Consider the following 16,518-nt stretch of genomic DNA (forward strand, 5'->3'; position numbering starts at 1 on the left):
CTTTCAAAAATGCAATTAACTTAATAAAATTCTAACACAAAACTGCCATCAGGTCTTTAAAATTTCAGCCCACTTCCCATTGCCAATAAGGCTATGGATATATACCATTTCAGCTAATTGCTTTTCTAACGAGTTACCAAATTTATTTTTCTGGTTCTTTCTAGATCTTAATTGTTCTTACAGCTTTATCAGCATGCTATTTTAACTTTTAATAAGTCTTAATCTCATTCATCTGGCTACATTTACATTAACCAGAGTTGTTATTTTTTAAAAAGTAGTCTGGTATTTGATTCTTTAGACAATAAGAAGTTTCAGCATTACACCTGGACCTCTCATCCAGGTAAACAGCATAAAGCCTTTGAAACATTTCCATTTAAAATCGTGGCAGCTGAATGGTTTAGATTTCAGATTGCAATTAGAATTCTCATCAATTTTGGATTTGCCAATAATATTCTCTCCTCCATATATCCTAAAATCCTTTACTTCTTTTTCCAATGTTATATAAAGGATTTTTTCCCTTCCTCCCTGGTATGAGTGTCTATGTTTTCTCTTCAAAGAGCCAATTTAAATGGTTAATAACTAACTATAGAATCTACATATAGGTTATAAACATTTTTTATTTGTAGTTTAACATAGTTCTAGAAAAAAATTGGTATAAGCTTCATGTGTTTGTAGTTCCCATTGGCTAAACGGAGTATGCAATATATAACAACGTACAAAAAGCTTTGCCTCTTGAGGGCAATGATTTATCTTAAAGAACCAGACACTGCAGAAAGAAAAAGGTGTTTGCATAAGTTTTATTTTAAAGGATCAAAAATAAATATTGTACATACACACAAGAGAAAATCCAGATATTCATGTTCTCCAGTGCACATTTTCAATACATGGCACCTTCATCTTCTTTATTTAGAAAATAAACTGTTATTGGTCCATAACTGGTATGCACAGTCTCTGTGACTCTAGCAAATAACCAGGAGCCAAGTCCATATAGTAAAGTTGGAATACCTAGAAAACAAATGAATATGTGATTTATGAACATCAATACTTATTAACCATATATCGGTCATGGTACAAATCACATAGCACTCTTCAGCAATGTCAACAAATTTAAAGTTTTAAAAAATATAAAAATATGAGTAAACACTGACTCTATCAAAGAGCTGTATTTCATCTGTTGGTGGAACATGGTAACAACTGTGTGAGCCTAGAGATTTTTTAAAACTATAGATAGGCTGGTATAAATTTTAATTCAAAGCACTTTACAAGCACTAATTCATTACCTCCAAGTAATTATGAAGTAAATCTATACTCTTTTCACAAATCAGAAAACAGAGATTATTCATTAATTGAGTTGTAGGTGCTCTTGATTACTGACCTTGAGCATAAATTACTAGGCCAACTTTACTGTACTTTAAGTTAGACAGTAACACTGATGGCTCAAGTAATTTTTTGTACAACATAAAAGAAACTGGGTCAAATAGCTGTCTTCAAAACCTAAGGCAGGGGCTGGCCCAGTGGTGCAGTGGTTAAGTGCACACGTTCTGCTTCAGCGGCCTGGGGTTCAACCGGTTCGGATCCGGGGGGCAGACATGGCACCACTTGGCACGCCATGCTGTGGTAGGCGTCCCACATATAAAGTAGAGGAAGATGGGCACGGATGTTAGCTCAGGGCCAGTCTTCCTCAGCAAAAAGAGGAGGATTGGCAGCAGATGTTAGCTCAGGGCTAATCTTCCTCAAAAAAAAAAAAAAAAAAAAAGTAAGGCAAAACCTAACTCTAGGGAAGATTTTTGTATAATAACAGGCATGAGAAGAAAGAAACACTCCCGTTAGTATTTTTGCGACTGATTTGAAAACAACCTGGTTTCAACCTATTTGAAAGACGTCTATAGTAGGCTCCAACAGCATGTTTCTTCTTTGGAATATTTCCATTTGATAAGATTCTGCTGTTACATTTGAGATCACTTGCTACTTGTGACACATGACACTAAATACATACTACCCAGAGATGTGGATTAAACACTCATTCACATGATGCGATGTTGGACACAAAACAAACTTTCACGATTCCTGTGTTTTTTAAGGCACTTAGTTAAAATCAATGACTGTTAACATATTAAAAACATATGTATAAACCACAGGCACATGAATCAATAACAAATACTGTATTCTGTAAACAAGTATTACTTTTATTGCTCCCATGTAGGAGCTGGGGAAAAAATGATGATTTAAAAGAAAAGCTGTACATTTGGAAAATCACTGTCTTTCTAGTTAATAGGGAAAGCAACACATGCTCAGGACTAACCATATTGCTAAATGTTTTCATTTTTCTGCAAGACTACATTTGTTGTGTTATGCTCTTTTTGAGTGTGTAAGTGCATTGTGCTTATCCCCTGCAGCTGCATTCCAGCCACTGTGATGGCAAAGATTAATCAGGAGAAGCATCACTAGCTGGCAATGAGAAGAGGCAAAAATGCCCATTCAGGCTGGCACCTCTATTTTTAGGAATATACTAGGTCACAGCTTGTCATTGTCACAGGGTTCCCTGGAACTCCTATGCAATCTTTTACAGTATACTGCCTTCTTTGCCTTGGTAATACGCAAAAAGAATCTCTAAATGCCTCAAGGGAATGTCACAAAAAAAATCCACAAAAACTAGCATCATAAAGCTATCTATAAATCATTTAACCAAAAAGAAAAGAGACAACTAGGGTGTGGGGCGGGGGAGTGGATAAGAGAAGAACAAGACAGACAGAAGTGAGCAAAGAGTAGAGGGAGCAGTTGAAATAAAAATACTTTTAAAATACGGTATCACAACTTCAAAAGCTGAAAATTATTGGAGGAAGAAAAAACAGGCTCTAGAAACAATTATTAATTTTCTAAATATACTGAGAGTAAAATATATAAAATATGCCTTTTAAACCAATGCTAAGGACATAAATTTAAGGAATGGCTGGTGACACTGAAAATCTTGTTTGTTTTGCAGTAGTTTGTTTGCAGGTGCCATGTATTGAAAACTGTTATCACAGTTTTCAGTTAAAATATTGATACTTTAAAAAAAATCACATAAATAAATGGTCAATATTTTTTTTCAGCTAAAATGGAGGACTGATCAAAGATTACTAGCTTAATAATAACTATGTTATCTCTTACTAAGAAACAACTAGCAACCATTATTAGTAACGCTGTTTGATAGGGGATGGAGTTGTGATATAGGAGTCAGAAATTCTCTATTTCTTTTTTTCTGCAGGCTATTTAATGCAGTCACGCTAATACACTAAATGGGAAGCTCTGCCACTTACAATTTAATTTACGCATTAAAAAATAATTTTATTTATAGAACATATGTTTTAAAGTCTACAGAAAAATTAAATTTTCCCAGACTGTCTGAAACATATCATAACATCAAAATGAATGTGAAAGTCAGTTCTGTGCATAATTCATTTTGAGTCAGCTGAACAGTAGGTAAACCACTGTCAAATTAAGCACTTAAAAAAAATTAGAACTTCGTAGCAAGTCTCTGATTACCCATTCATTCCAATGGTAAGTTGCTTTTCTTAAATCTCAATCTGCTTCCCAGCAGGACACCCAGACTGATAAACCATCAGTAAAACCTCGGCTTCCACCGCAGGGAAGGCAGAGGAGAAAGGGAACAAATGGGTGAAAGAGAAATCTTTATTATTTCCAAAATGGAAAAGCGAATTACTCTGATAATTACTAATTTGGAAGGGAAGAAGAGGAATAAAATCCTAAATATTTTTATTAATAGAATATGTACTTGATGATCCAGAAGGGCAATTGTACATCACAGAATAGGAAAGAATCCTATTCTCTAACTCCCTACCTTCAGACAAAAATACAAAATAAACATTAGCCAATTGGTGAATACACTACTCTTTAAAAAGTCCAGAAAAAAATTCCTTTTATCAGTATAAGCTAATTTGTATTAAATCATGCATGAGCAGAAAGTTTTCCTTTTTGTTTAACTTAAAACTCTTATTCCCATTTAAGCAGCATTTTTAGAATTTCCAAAGACCATTAAATCACTCTTCAGCCTTCTTTTCCACATAAAAAAACTGTTGTTTCTTCCCTCAAAAGGTGTTACTTTTCTGTGTGAGATTGTTCTGGATATCCTATTTTTCTTTGAATGTCTTTATATTTAAAAGAGAAGCCCCTAATCGTTAAGGTGTTCTTAAAGTGTTAGGTTTTAAATGGTGAAAACCTTTAAGAAAGGCATTCATGTCATGGTTTACCTGTAACACTCCAGTTACACTTTTCCTAACCTATTACTCTTTCCATTTGGGAGGAATGATTGCTTCTAATTCTGAAAATGCTAAAATAAACAACTTCTTGAATCTAGTCCTCACTCCAGTCTTTCCAAATACTTTTGAATTGAATTTTCTAAGTCACCTCACCCTTCAACTTTGTATCACCCTCAAAATTAGGAGGCATGCTCTATATAGTCCATCAGCCAAATAAGACATATTCTTAAAGGAGTACACATTGCTAAATAATCTCCTTATTGGACGGAACCAGGACAGTCCCAGTGGAGCAACGGCTCAAAAATCCGATGACTGACATATGTCCGTTACTTTAAGCAAAAACACACATACTATATTTAAATTTACTGAGCTATCAGGTTATATAATACTAGTGTAGCTACACAGGGGTTTTGCCTTAATTCTGGTTTTTAAAAACTGGTTGAGTAACATGGTTCAGCTCCCACGTCTAGATTTTGGGTTACTGAAATCTGGATTAATTTGATATCAGCTACTAATAGGTTCAAAACATCTTAAGGCCTCTCTACTTTTCACTGACCTATAAAAGATACACCCACGTCAATGTTCATGTCTCTTCTGTCTTTCAAAAGAAAATAAACATCCTGCAAGAATAAATACTCTCAGAATTCGAATATTTCCATGAAAACATAGAAATAGTAAAGAGGCAGAGACTTTTAAATATCTTTTAGGCCTAGCACCTGAGGAAGCTAATGACTGGTGAAAACCTTTAGTGCTTTTAGTAAAAGGAACTTGCTGGGATTTCACATAAAGAAAGCAAAGAAACTTAAAAAGCAGTTCCAGTTTTTATAATATGAACGCACCCACAAAGTGATGTTCACGGGAGCGAATCCTGCCGTGCACTAAGACATTTCTTAACTTGAGAGCCACTTTCCAGTGGCGACGTTTCCTTACAGCCTCCTCCTTCCTGCCAGTGTAGGGGTCCTCCCAGGTAAGAGCTGCAGGAAGTGAGGACGGAAGGCCCCCTCCCCAGGGGTGATGCGGGTGGTCCCTCAGTACAGGCCTGTGGATAAACGCCACTTTCCGGGGAACGATTCAGCAGCAACTTAGCCCCTACAAGCACCTACTGGGTGGGGATTACAGAAGACCAGAGCAAGGCCAGTCCCAGAGGGCTGCCGCGTGCGTGGGACGCGGAGGCAGTGTCTGGGAAACCCTAGAGCGCCCGGCGAAGCGTGGCGGGGCCGGGCCGGGCTCCCCCCGCGCCCACGTGGGCTGACCTTGGCCGGGGTCTCGGCCTCGGAGCCAGAACGTCGGCCTGCTTTGCAAACATTGGGCGCCGGCGGCGGCGGGACGTGCTTCACCGGCCCGGGCCACTCACCGAGGTTGACGACCTTGAGCGCCGTGAAGAACCGGTCCTGCCGGCCCAGGTCCTGCCAGGGGGCCTTGGAGCAGTGGTACTTGATGAAGGGGAAGCAGCCGGTGCGCAGGACGTGGTAGTTGGCGCCCTGCACGGACCAGTTGAAGTGCGAGAGGCCGAACTGGTCGTTGCGGACGGCGCTGTAGGGCACGCAGAAGGAGGTCCAGTGCGGGAGGCGCCGCTGCAGCAGGTGCAGCGTCAGCACCTCCGAGGCGCGGGGCTTCGGGCGGGAGGCGGCGCCCGAGGCCCAGGGCCGGCACAGCAGCAGCCGCAACGCGGCCTCGTGGGCCCTCCGCAGGGCCTCCATGGCCGGCCTCGCCGCCTCCCCCGCCCCTCGGCCGCCGTGGGGCGCGCGCCGCTGGGGGCGGGACCGCCGGAGCGCGCGCGCGCGTGCCCGCTCCCCGGGGCGGGCGGCGGGGACGCCCAACGGGCGCCGCGCGGGTGCGCGAGCCCCTGGAGCGCGGCGGCGCGTGCGCACGGAGGTCCCGCGGAGGGGCCGAGGGGCGGGCAAGGGGCTCAGGGGCGGGCAAGGGGCTCAGGGGCGGGCAAGTGGGTAAGTCGTTGCGAGACCTCGCGCAGTCGTTGATGACCCTGGGCTGGGCAGGGAGGTGGCTGCGGGAGATTTTGTCAGTTTGGGTATGAGGAAAATTAAGGTTTAAAGCAATTAAATAACCACCCTCGTGAGTGGCAGAACTCAAGCCCAGATCTCTCCTCCAAGCCCTGGGCTCGAGTGAAATCCTTGGTTGGTGGTGTTGAAGAAACGCTTGGGAAGGTGTCCTCTGGGTCCCCAGATTTGCATCGCCGCGTAAAGTCGAGGAACACTTTTATGTTTAGGTCTTCGCTGTCGTGTTCACTGTTTAAAATGAGTCTCAAATATTTCAAAATAAAAAATTTATTTTTGAAAAAGCCCCGCGTCTCTCTCTGCAGTGCCCCGATGCGCACCAGCCCTCCCTCCTAAGCCTGTGAACGCCGGGAGTCTTAGAGTTATAAACCTTTACAGTCCTCAGCCACTCATCAGATCTATTACTTTAGAAAACCTGTTCTCAAACTGCAGCCTCTTGAGGTCGTAACTTGTATACACCTGCTTTCTAAAGAAGCATCTCGTCTTACTTGATCTAAACTCATCTTGTTTGGAGAAATCAAACATAAATAAGATGATTTGTCTGGAAAGCACTGTATGTGAATGAGATAATTATATGTTAGCACCATATAACAGTTACCCTTATTGTTGTCGACAACTCAAGGGAGATGTGGATAGTGTGGCTGGTTTTTATATTCTCCAATTTTTGTTGATTCATTCAACAAACATTGATTGAGCGCCCACTACCACGTGCCAAATCTTGAGGGGCCTTGAAGTCATGCAAATGATTTTATCTTTGCCTTCTAGAATTCCCTATTAGATAAAAGTTTTTAAAGGATTTTAGGTGACAGCATGATGGGATGAGATTTGCACAGAAATGGCCAGAGGGAGGCTAAGACAGGAGTCGGCGAGGTGATTCAGTACTGTGATTTTCAAATTAAAATTTAAAAAGCATTAGAGTCCTTTTTCCATCAAAATCTGTCACAGAACCCCAACAAATTAAGTAGATGAGAACTTGTGTTTTATTACTAAACATTTATAAGTTCGAATTTTTAGCATTAACTTTATAGGTAAATAAAACAACAAAGAGGTTGGTTTGTTGTCTTGGAGTTTTTTTTTATTTATTTTTAGCAGAAAAGGACTTTATTGGAAGGAAATTAGGTGGCTAAAATAATAAACAGGAAGTCTGGAGAACCAAGCTCAGAAAATAGGAAGGAGCCCAGGGAGTCTGGACCATGAAGGCTTAGAGGAGACCAACAGGAACTAGTCTGGTTAGGATACTGTGGCTGGCCCTGCTGCCACTGGACCCTTGACCCTGCTGCTTTATGCTTGAAAAATTTTGAAGTTCGGGCTTATGGACAACAGTTGCAGTTATAGCAGCCTCAGGACAGTTTATTTCTTGTTCCTCTGTTTGGTGGTATTCTATCCAGAAAATCCTAATCCCTGCAGAGAAATAGATACAAATAGGAGTGGTTTTTAAATGGTTCACCTTGAAATCTCCAGCATGAGCTTTGATTACAAAGATGGCAGGAGGAGATCAATTCTGAGATCTATAGGGAAATGATTAATCTCGAATTAATGCATGGGCACTTTGCAATATGTTGAATTTGGGCGTTATATCTCTTTTAGCAATATATAAATTTTTAAAATAAAATTTGCATCAAACATTTGTGGAACCTCTGAAGTATGTCTGAGAAACCCTGGGTTCTGTGGCATATAAGGTAAAAAGCACTGATAAAGAGAACCAGATTTCTAGATAGGTTTCACTGCAATCCCTCACGAAGGCTTAGGGAACTGAAGGATTTCTGTTGGAAGATTTTCTCCTGGGAAACCTCCTCAGCGATGAGGGTTTCCCTAACCCAAAGCTCTTTGACTATCTCCCTCTGTTTTCTGTGCTCAGGAAATCCCTCCAAGGAGAGCTGATAGATGGTGGACCACACCCAGCTATTCAAGAGTGTTTGAATGAAGTACTACCCTAACCTAAAGATACAGAGCGGGAGAACAGGACTTCTAGATATCTCTTCTGAATTTCAGATTATAAGGTGCCACTTCCATAATTGAAATAAGATAATTTCTCAAAAAACCCACAACTCATATCAGATGCTTGATTTTCTTTTCAGTTCCAATTCTTTTTTTTTTTTTTTGAGGAAGATTAGCCCTGAGCTAACATCTGCTGCCAATCCTCCTCTTTTTTGCTGAGGAAGACTGGTCCTGAGCTAACATCCGTACCCATCTTCCTCCACTTTATATGTGGGACGCCCACCACAGCATGGCTTGTCAAGCGGTGCCATGTCTGCACTCGGGTTCCGAACCGGTGAACCCCGGGCTGCCAAAGGGGAACGTGTGCACTTAACCATTGCGCCAGCGGGCCAGCCCCTCAGTTCCACTTCTTGATGGCTATGAGACAAAGGGGCTTAGAAATTGGCATTCGAAAGCTTAAGTCAGTTTTTAAAAAACAGTGTCCAATAATTAAGAATTAAATGCTTTAAGTACACAACTGCTTAGTTTTCCACAGAGCATGGAGAGATGGCATATCCCTTAGAAGGAACTCCTTAAAAATAACTATAAAGAACCATATTGTGAATAGCATTTAGCATGTGCATGGGTATATCATGCTGCTCCTAGAAAGAAGAGATTCAGCCTTCTTATTTTTGCTTTAAAGGCACCTAGGACATTGTAGATGTTCAGAACATCTCAAAAATGGGTTCCAGGGGCCGGCCCTGTGGCCAAGTGGTTAAGTTCATGCACTTTGCTTCGGGTGGGCTGGGGTTCACAGATTTGGATCCTGGGCACCAACCTACACACCACTCATCAGGTCATGCTGTGGAGGTGTCCCACGTACAAAATAGAGGAAGATTGGCACAGGTTAGCTCAGGGCCAATCTTCCTCACAAAAAGGAAAAATGAGATCTACAAAACTGATAAATTGGAGTATATTAAAATTAAGAATTTCCGTTCATTAAAAGGCACTATTAAAAGAGTGAAAAGGTAATCCACAGGGTAGAAAAAGTATTTGCGATACATATATCTGACAAAGCATTTTGTATCTAGAACAAATCATTAAAAAAAGACAATCCAATGGAAGAGTGAATGGACTCTTCACAAAGGTGAACATCTAGGTGTCAGTAAACGTGTGGAAAAGTGTTTGATTTCAGTAATCATCTGAGCAATGGAAATTAAAACCACAATGCAATATCATTACACACCCGCCAGAGTAGCTAAAGTAGGAAAGATGCAAAGTACTAAGTTTTGGTGAGGAGATGCAGCAATTAGAAGTTTTATACACTGCTGGCAACCACTTTGAAACATTTCTTGGCAGTACATAGTACAGCTGAACATATGCCTGCCTTGGGACCCAGCCATACTACTCCTGTGTAGTTGTATTAGCACTGTGTTGTATGTATTGGTATTAGTGTGCTCAGGCTGCCATAACAAAATGCCATAGACCGGATGGCTAAACAACAGAAGTTTATTTTTTACAGTCTGCAGACTGGGAAGTCCAAGATCAAGGTGCCAGCTGACTGGGTTCCTGGTGAGAGTTCTCCTCCTGGCTTGGTGCTCCTTCTTGCTGTATCCTCCCATGGCAGAGAGAGCCAGCTCTGGTGTCTGTCTCTTCCTCTTCTGATAAGGGCACCAGCCCTGTGGGATTAGGGTCCCACCCAAATGACCCCATATAACCTTTATCTCCTCCTCACAGATCCTGCCTCCAAATACAATCACATTGGGTATTAGGGCTTCAACATATGAATTTTGAGGCGGGTACAAACATTCAGTCCATAACAACACCCAACAGAAATTGTGTGCGTATGTTCTCCAAAAGACGTGTACTAGAATATTCATGGCCACACTATTCATGTTTGTAATATTCGACCTGGAAATTACTGAAATGCCTACCAATAGCAGAGCAGACAGACAAGCTGTAGCAGATTCACATGGTGGAATACTATACGGCAATGAGAAGGAATGCTCTGCAATCACGCACAACATGCGTGAATCTCCTAGACATAAGAAAGAGTGAAAGAAGCCAGACACTAAAGTACGTACTATATGATTTCATTTATATAAAGTATAAAAACTGGCCCAAACTCATCTATGTTGTTAGAAGGCAGGATAGCGGTCACCCTTAGCTGGGAGGGGGGTGGTGGAGAAGGGCAGCCACTAACTAGAAGGAGTGTGAGGGGGCTTCGGGGCACTGCGATTCTTCTCTCTTTTATTCTTTTATTTCTGTAGCTCTTTTTTTAAGACTTTATTTTTTTTAGCGTAGTTTTAGGCTCATGGCAAAATTAAGAGGAAGGTACAGAGATTTCTCATGTATCCCCCGCCCGCCACATGCATCACCTCCCCCATTATCAGCATCCCTCACGAGAGTGGTACATTTGTTATAATTGATGAACCCAGGAATTATTCTCTTTCTTGATCTGGATCCTAGTTAAATGGGTGTATTCAGTTTATGAAGATTCTTTTAACTGAACACATCTGAAATGTGCACTTTTCTGTATGTATATTATACTTCAATAAAAAGCTTGGAAAAAATGAGCTCTACAGGTAGTGTTATATATTAACACATCCTATTAGTGTTTATTAAGAAATATGTACAGAGAACGTATATAGTGGACATGACCCAAACATGACCTGATACATATATAGAATATTTATTGTCAGGCTGTTTTTACAACCTTACTGTAAGATCCTATTTACTCACGTATTCTAATAGTGTGATTTAAAAGGAAATAGGGTAGGCATGTAGATTTTAATTCACTGTCATTCTCATAGGGAGAATTATAAGAAAGATACTGGGTGCATTTGTCAGCATGTTGGTAAAGTTAAAGGAATTATGAAAAAGGGATAGAAATATTTACATTTAGGATTTCATTTACAATGTCCAGTTTGAGGCTTAAGGACTTTTGGTTCAAGAAAAGAAGGACCATGGATACGGTGCTGCCCTGATTCATATTCTAGCATGCTTTGGAACTTAAAAACTGACACCCAAAAGAGCTGCCAACCCAATCTCCTAGGAACCCAAATCTGCTTCGTGGTGCTGTGCCCTCTAAGCCAAGCTCAGCACCAGAGGAGGTGGCGTGAGTTACCCCTGCAGCTGGGTGAATGCTCCTTAGTTCTCCCCACTCCCATCAGTGGCAAACACTGCTTGCTGCTCCCTTCCCGGATCCTTGTGTCTACCCTGACACGGACAAGATACATTGGCTTTATGCAGAATTATCCTCGTGGAAGTACTGAGTTATGGCGGAAGTCATTAGGAAAGGCAGGACCTGCTGTATTCTTATCCAGATCTTCCTGAGTCCTTCTGTGGAACCAACTGATGTCCTGAAGGCCCCCAAGGAGTCGGCTGGCAGCAGGGGCTGTTGTTATTAAGAGTGGCGAGAATAATTACTCTGGTCAAACATTTTACTGGGAACATAGTGGATACAGAGATCTCATCCAAAAGCATCTTGTGTCTAAACTACTCTCAAGTTCTACCCCCACTGGAGGGTAAACTTGCTAAGGCCGGGGATTTATGTCTGTTTTGTTAACATTTGTGATCCCAGCACCTGGACCGTAGTTGGCACATAGTAGATACTCTACTTGTTGAATATATGAAAAAAAAGTGGGTGAAGTGAATACAATTAGTGTGTTTGAGGGATGTTGGAGATAAGAAATTATAATATGTATGATCAGTGGTTTCAATTTAATTAAAAATTTAATTTTGGTAGTTGGAGAAATTAAACTACAGAACAGGTAATAAATGTATCCAAGAGCACGTACCAGCATCAAGAATCAAACTTCTGGCCTCTTAGATTTTCAGTGAGCTTTTCGTTAGGAGACATTTCTATTCCCTTCTCCTGCTGTGGATGCTAGAATTCAGTAGCAAGGAGACATGTTTGTGACTTTTTGAACCCAGATAACGGTTTATGCTGGTAGATAACACAATCCATTTTATGGGCATGTTTCCAATATTACAAATCTTCATAACACCTAGTCAGTGTTTAAGGAAGCATTTGAAAACATGGCCAAGCAAATTCACCTTGTCCTATGGGTCATAGTTATGGTCCCAGCTTTGTAAATTGAGTCTTATTTTACTAACAGGGACATTCATGAATAGCATACGACATTTTTGTAGCACAAATCATATTTTTATATCCAATTCCTAAGGTATTTTGGCTTTATTGCTGATCTTCAACCGACAGTGGCTCTCAGCACTTTAGCTGTGAGTATTCGTGCCCCCTCCCCAGTCTCACTGTCAAGTAGTTAATGATCTATAAACAAATACTGAGATGCCCTAAGGGGGCTCTCCATTTAAAGGGGCTTTGAATCATTTTATAATAGAAATACAGTAGTCCAACCACTGATTTATGATTTGTCAGTTTAGGTTTTCAAAGTGATGTTCCTCTGGTATTTTCAGATGGGACAGGCTTTTAAATTACTGTACAGTAACATTAAATTTTATCTGATTTTTTCCTTCAGGAGAAAACTTTCAAAAATATTTAACAAGACATTTGCAGTTTTCATAGTATGAAATCCCTTTTTCCTTTTCTTTTTTTTTTTAGGAAGATTAGCTCTGAACTAACATCTGCTGCCAATCCTCCTCTTTTTGCTGAGGAAGACTGGCCCTGAGCTAACATCTGTGCCCAACTTCCTCTGCTTTCTATGTGGGACGCCTACCACAGCATGGCGTGCAAGCGGTGCCATGTCCGCACCCAGGATCCCGGCCGGTGAACCCTGGCTGCCGAAGCGGAATGTGTATACTTAACTGCTGTGCCACCAGGCCGGCCTCTGGAATACCTTTTTATTTGTGTGTGCATAGATGTGCACATTTCAGTTTCTTAAGCTAAAAGTGGCCACAAAGGGTAATGATATCAACACAATAATGTCTACCAGTTACTGAGTGTTTCTTCCTGCCAGGGAGTTTACTTGCACCTATCGTCTCATTTAAACAACACTCCAAAGCCGAGTTTCATTTTCCTGGTTTTCAAGCTCAGGAAACGGAATGCCAGAAGTTAGAGGTTAAAGGAGTTGCCTGTAGTCACGGAGCAGGTGGGTGGTGGAGTGGGGTTTTGAACCTGCATCCACAGGACTCGAAACCCCATGCTTTGAGCACAGTTAAAAAGAGTCTCATGATGCCAGACTAGGATGTAAATGTACCTGCCACAATTTAACGTCCCTAAGATGTTGCGCAATCAGTAAGGACACAGGAAATAGCATTCTAGATCCAAAATATGGCTCATCTAGCCCAGGAGTCTGTCTGGCTCAAATGAAATTTGGGAGCCTACATGATGACTTTCAGAAAAAAAAAAAATAGAATGATTTGTCAAAACTGGATCACTTGCAAAATTTGTTGTAAAACAGCTGTTTCTATGTATATTGAAAGTACTTTTAAAAGATTGTTAAAATTGAGAGCCGCACGATAAGGAGCTTGGGCACCATCAACAAACATCCCAAATCTAAGCAAGCTGTCAAGCCCTAAAACTTGGGTTTTAATCGGGGAACCTGAGTAAAGAGTGTATGGGAATTCTTTGTACTGTTTTTACAACTTTTTTATGAGACTAAAATTTTCTTCATATTAAAAAGTTTAGTTTTAATAACTTGGGTTTTAATGGAGAGAGCATCTGGCCATAATTTGGATGGTTTGAGTAACACTGCTGCTATGGATAATGGGCACATTTAGTCCAAGCCAGCATTTCAGTGAACCACAACTGTGGTTCAGCTCTTTCTTTTTATTCCTTATTGCTGTTTCTAATAAAGCAAGATGTTAAAACTAACTACATGCTCTATTAATTATATGAAGGTGAACTTGAGTCATATTTGTTACTGAAGATGATTAATAATTACCAGTTCTGCACACGTTTCTGGTGCATTTCAGTAAATAAACAGGGTACGTTCTTGGGTAGTAATTGATTAATTAGCACATTCATCCTACACAGCTCAATGGTCTAAGGATGCTGAGTTTGAGATATTGCTCATAATTATTACAAGAAACAAATCTGTTCCATTTCTCCGTTTAGTCTGTATGCTGGTTTTTTTTTCCTAAATCGAATGTTTAATGGTTCAAAACCTTATAGGTTTTATTCAGATAAATCAACTCATGAAAAATTGCTAGTCATAATCTCAGAATCTTGTTTTTGTGTGAACCAGGGTGAAAACTTTCACAAGGCTAATTTTAACATTAGATCTTGCTGTTAAACTGGATCAAATACTGTAAATATAGGGCACTTCCCCACCATGCAGGAAATGCTCATTGAGCACCTATGCGCAACAGGGGCACTGGAATCTCATTTGCTTCCCAACCACATCAAATAAGCTCAGGATTGCAAGTGTCATCAGGCTGGCACTTCGCAGCACCGAGCAAATATACGGTGTAATCTTCAGAGAAATGTAACAGCATGTGTTGGTCACCATTTTAATTATGCAGTAATTTAGGATTTTTTTTCTAATTTATTGAGCCAGCATGTAGTTGAGAGAGAGGGTAGCTGAGAGAGCGTTAGACAGGGAGTCAGGAGTCCTGGGTTCTACTCTATCCATATTCTTCCTTGAAGAAGCTCTGGGACTCTGGGCACATTACTACCCCCTTCTCTACGCATGGATCACTCATCTGTAAAATGAAGGCTTCAACCAGGGACGACGAGGTACCCTGGGAGCCCAAGCTGCACAGACAGATAGACCTAGGTTTGAGTCTGGACTCCTATTACTGGTTTATTATTTTAGGGAAATTATTTAACCTGTCTGAGTTTCTGCTCTGTTTACTTGAGTTTATTGTAAGGATCAAATGAGTTGTGAAAATTGTTCGTAAACTATAAAATACCATATGAGTACAAGGCATTGTTAATATTATTAATATCTTAGCTGGTTGACATTAATGAGATATGTATTTGAAGGATGCATCAAGATGCTCACGTACTAGTCTGACAATAGGGGAATTATTAACATCCTTTATACCATTATTAAAATCGCAGTGGGTAAGAATTTTCGGTGTGCCTTCATAATTTATTGCTAAGTGAAAAACACAGTCTGGAAAACAGTATGTCTGATATGATCCTATTGAAAAAATTATATACACAAAGATAAGACTATATAATAGGAACTCAATATATATTTGATAAAAGAACAAATGCAACATATATGTTAATCGAGCAACTCTTACTATGGATAGGTATTGTCTAGGAGCCAGGGCTATGTCCTTACACTTACAATCCACTGGGTGAGACAGATAAAAAATAAATCTGTTAATTTTGGGAATTATCTTTACAGTCTCGTGTGCATGTGTGTGCATGTGTGCACATATACATATACACATTTTTCAAAAGCCATAACTGGAGTCACAGTTTTCCTTCTGTTTTAAAATATGCTTCTTTACTTAATAGTAATTAAATATCATTTCATTTTCTTCTGATATAACATATTCTCCTAATACATGATTTTTTAAAAAACAGCTTTTGAAGTGTAGTTGACATTCAACCATTGCATGTACTTAAGATGTACAATTTGATAAGTTTTGACATATGCATACTTGTGAGAGACCATTTTCACAGTCTACATAGTGAAGCTATCCATCACCCCTAAAATTTTCCTTATGCCCCTTTGTAATCCTTCTGCTCCTCCTCATCCCCACCACCCCACTTCCCACCCCTAGGCAACCATGGATCTGCTTTTTGTCACTGTAGATTTTATTTTCTGGAATGTTATATAAATGGATATGTACACTTTTTTGTCTGGATTTTTTCATTCAGCATAATTATATTGAGATTCATCCCTGTCTTTGAGTTTATCAACAGCTCATTCTTTTTCATTGCCTAGCAGTATTCCATTGTAAGGATATCCCACAATTTGTTTACCCAATACCCAAAAGTCTGTTGGTAGACATTTGGGTAGTTTCCAGTGATTCCTTATGGGGCAACTGCAATAAACTGAGGTGTGGCCTTTTGTTTCCTGGAGCTATAATTAGCCATCTGGTATACTTTCTAACATTTTGTTAAACAAAAAAATCTTAAAATGTAGCATTTTACTCACTTCTCTCTCTTTTCATACATACATACCCACATATATATATATATATATATATGATATATATGGTGACAATTGTGGAAGTGAAGCAAAATGTTTCCAGAATGGTAAAGAAATGCTTAGGGGAAAACCACCATCAAAAAACCAGAAAACCCAAAAACACTGTTTTATGCATAGATACCAAGGCTATATTTTCCTGGGCTATGTTTAGGGTCTTCTTATAACAAATCTGTTGTTACCAACAGATTTTTAAACAGCAGGGACGTGCTTGTTATTTACTGTTTTGGTATCTTT

General features: G+C 40.1%; 1 protein-coding gene across 1 annotated transcript; it reads right to left on the minus strand.

Moving 5' to 3' along the window:
* Positions 1-781: 781 nt before the first annotated feature.
* On the minus strand, positions 782-6,019 carry C1H15orf61 (chromosome 1 C15orf61 homolog). The gene is made up of 2 exons (XM_023654977.2): positions 5,614-6,019; positions 782-1,005 (listed from the first exon to the last, which is right to left on the minus strand). The coding sequence occupies exons 1-2, from the start codon at positions 5,957-5,959 to the stop codon at positions 878-880; spliced, it is 474 nt and encodes a 157-aa protein (XP_023510745.1). The 5' UTR covers positions 5,960-6,019; the 3' UTR covers positions 782-877.
* Positions 6,020-16,518: the final 10,499 nt, after the last annotated feature.

Source organism: Equus caballus, chromosome 1 (assembly GCF_041296265.1).
Source record: "Equus caballus isolate H_3958 breed thoroughbred chromosome 1, TB-T2T, whole genome shotgun sequence".
NCBI classification, from domain to species: Eukaryota; Metazoa; Chordata; class Mammalia; order Perissodactyla; family Equidae; genus Equus; species Equus caballus.

Excerpts from the sequence above, each read along its gene's own strand:
- C1H15orf61 (XM_023654977.2), bottom strand. The coding sequence starts at position 5,959 with ATGGAGGCCCTGCGGAGGGCCCACGAGGCCGCGTTGCGGCTGCTGCTG. Across the intron at positions 1,006-5,613 it reads GCTCAAGGTCGTCAACCTCG|GTATTCCAACTTTACTATAT; the intron begins GTGAGTGGCCCG and ends TTTGTTTTCTAG.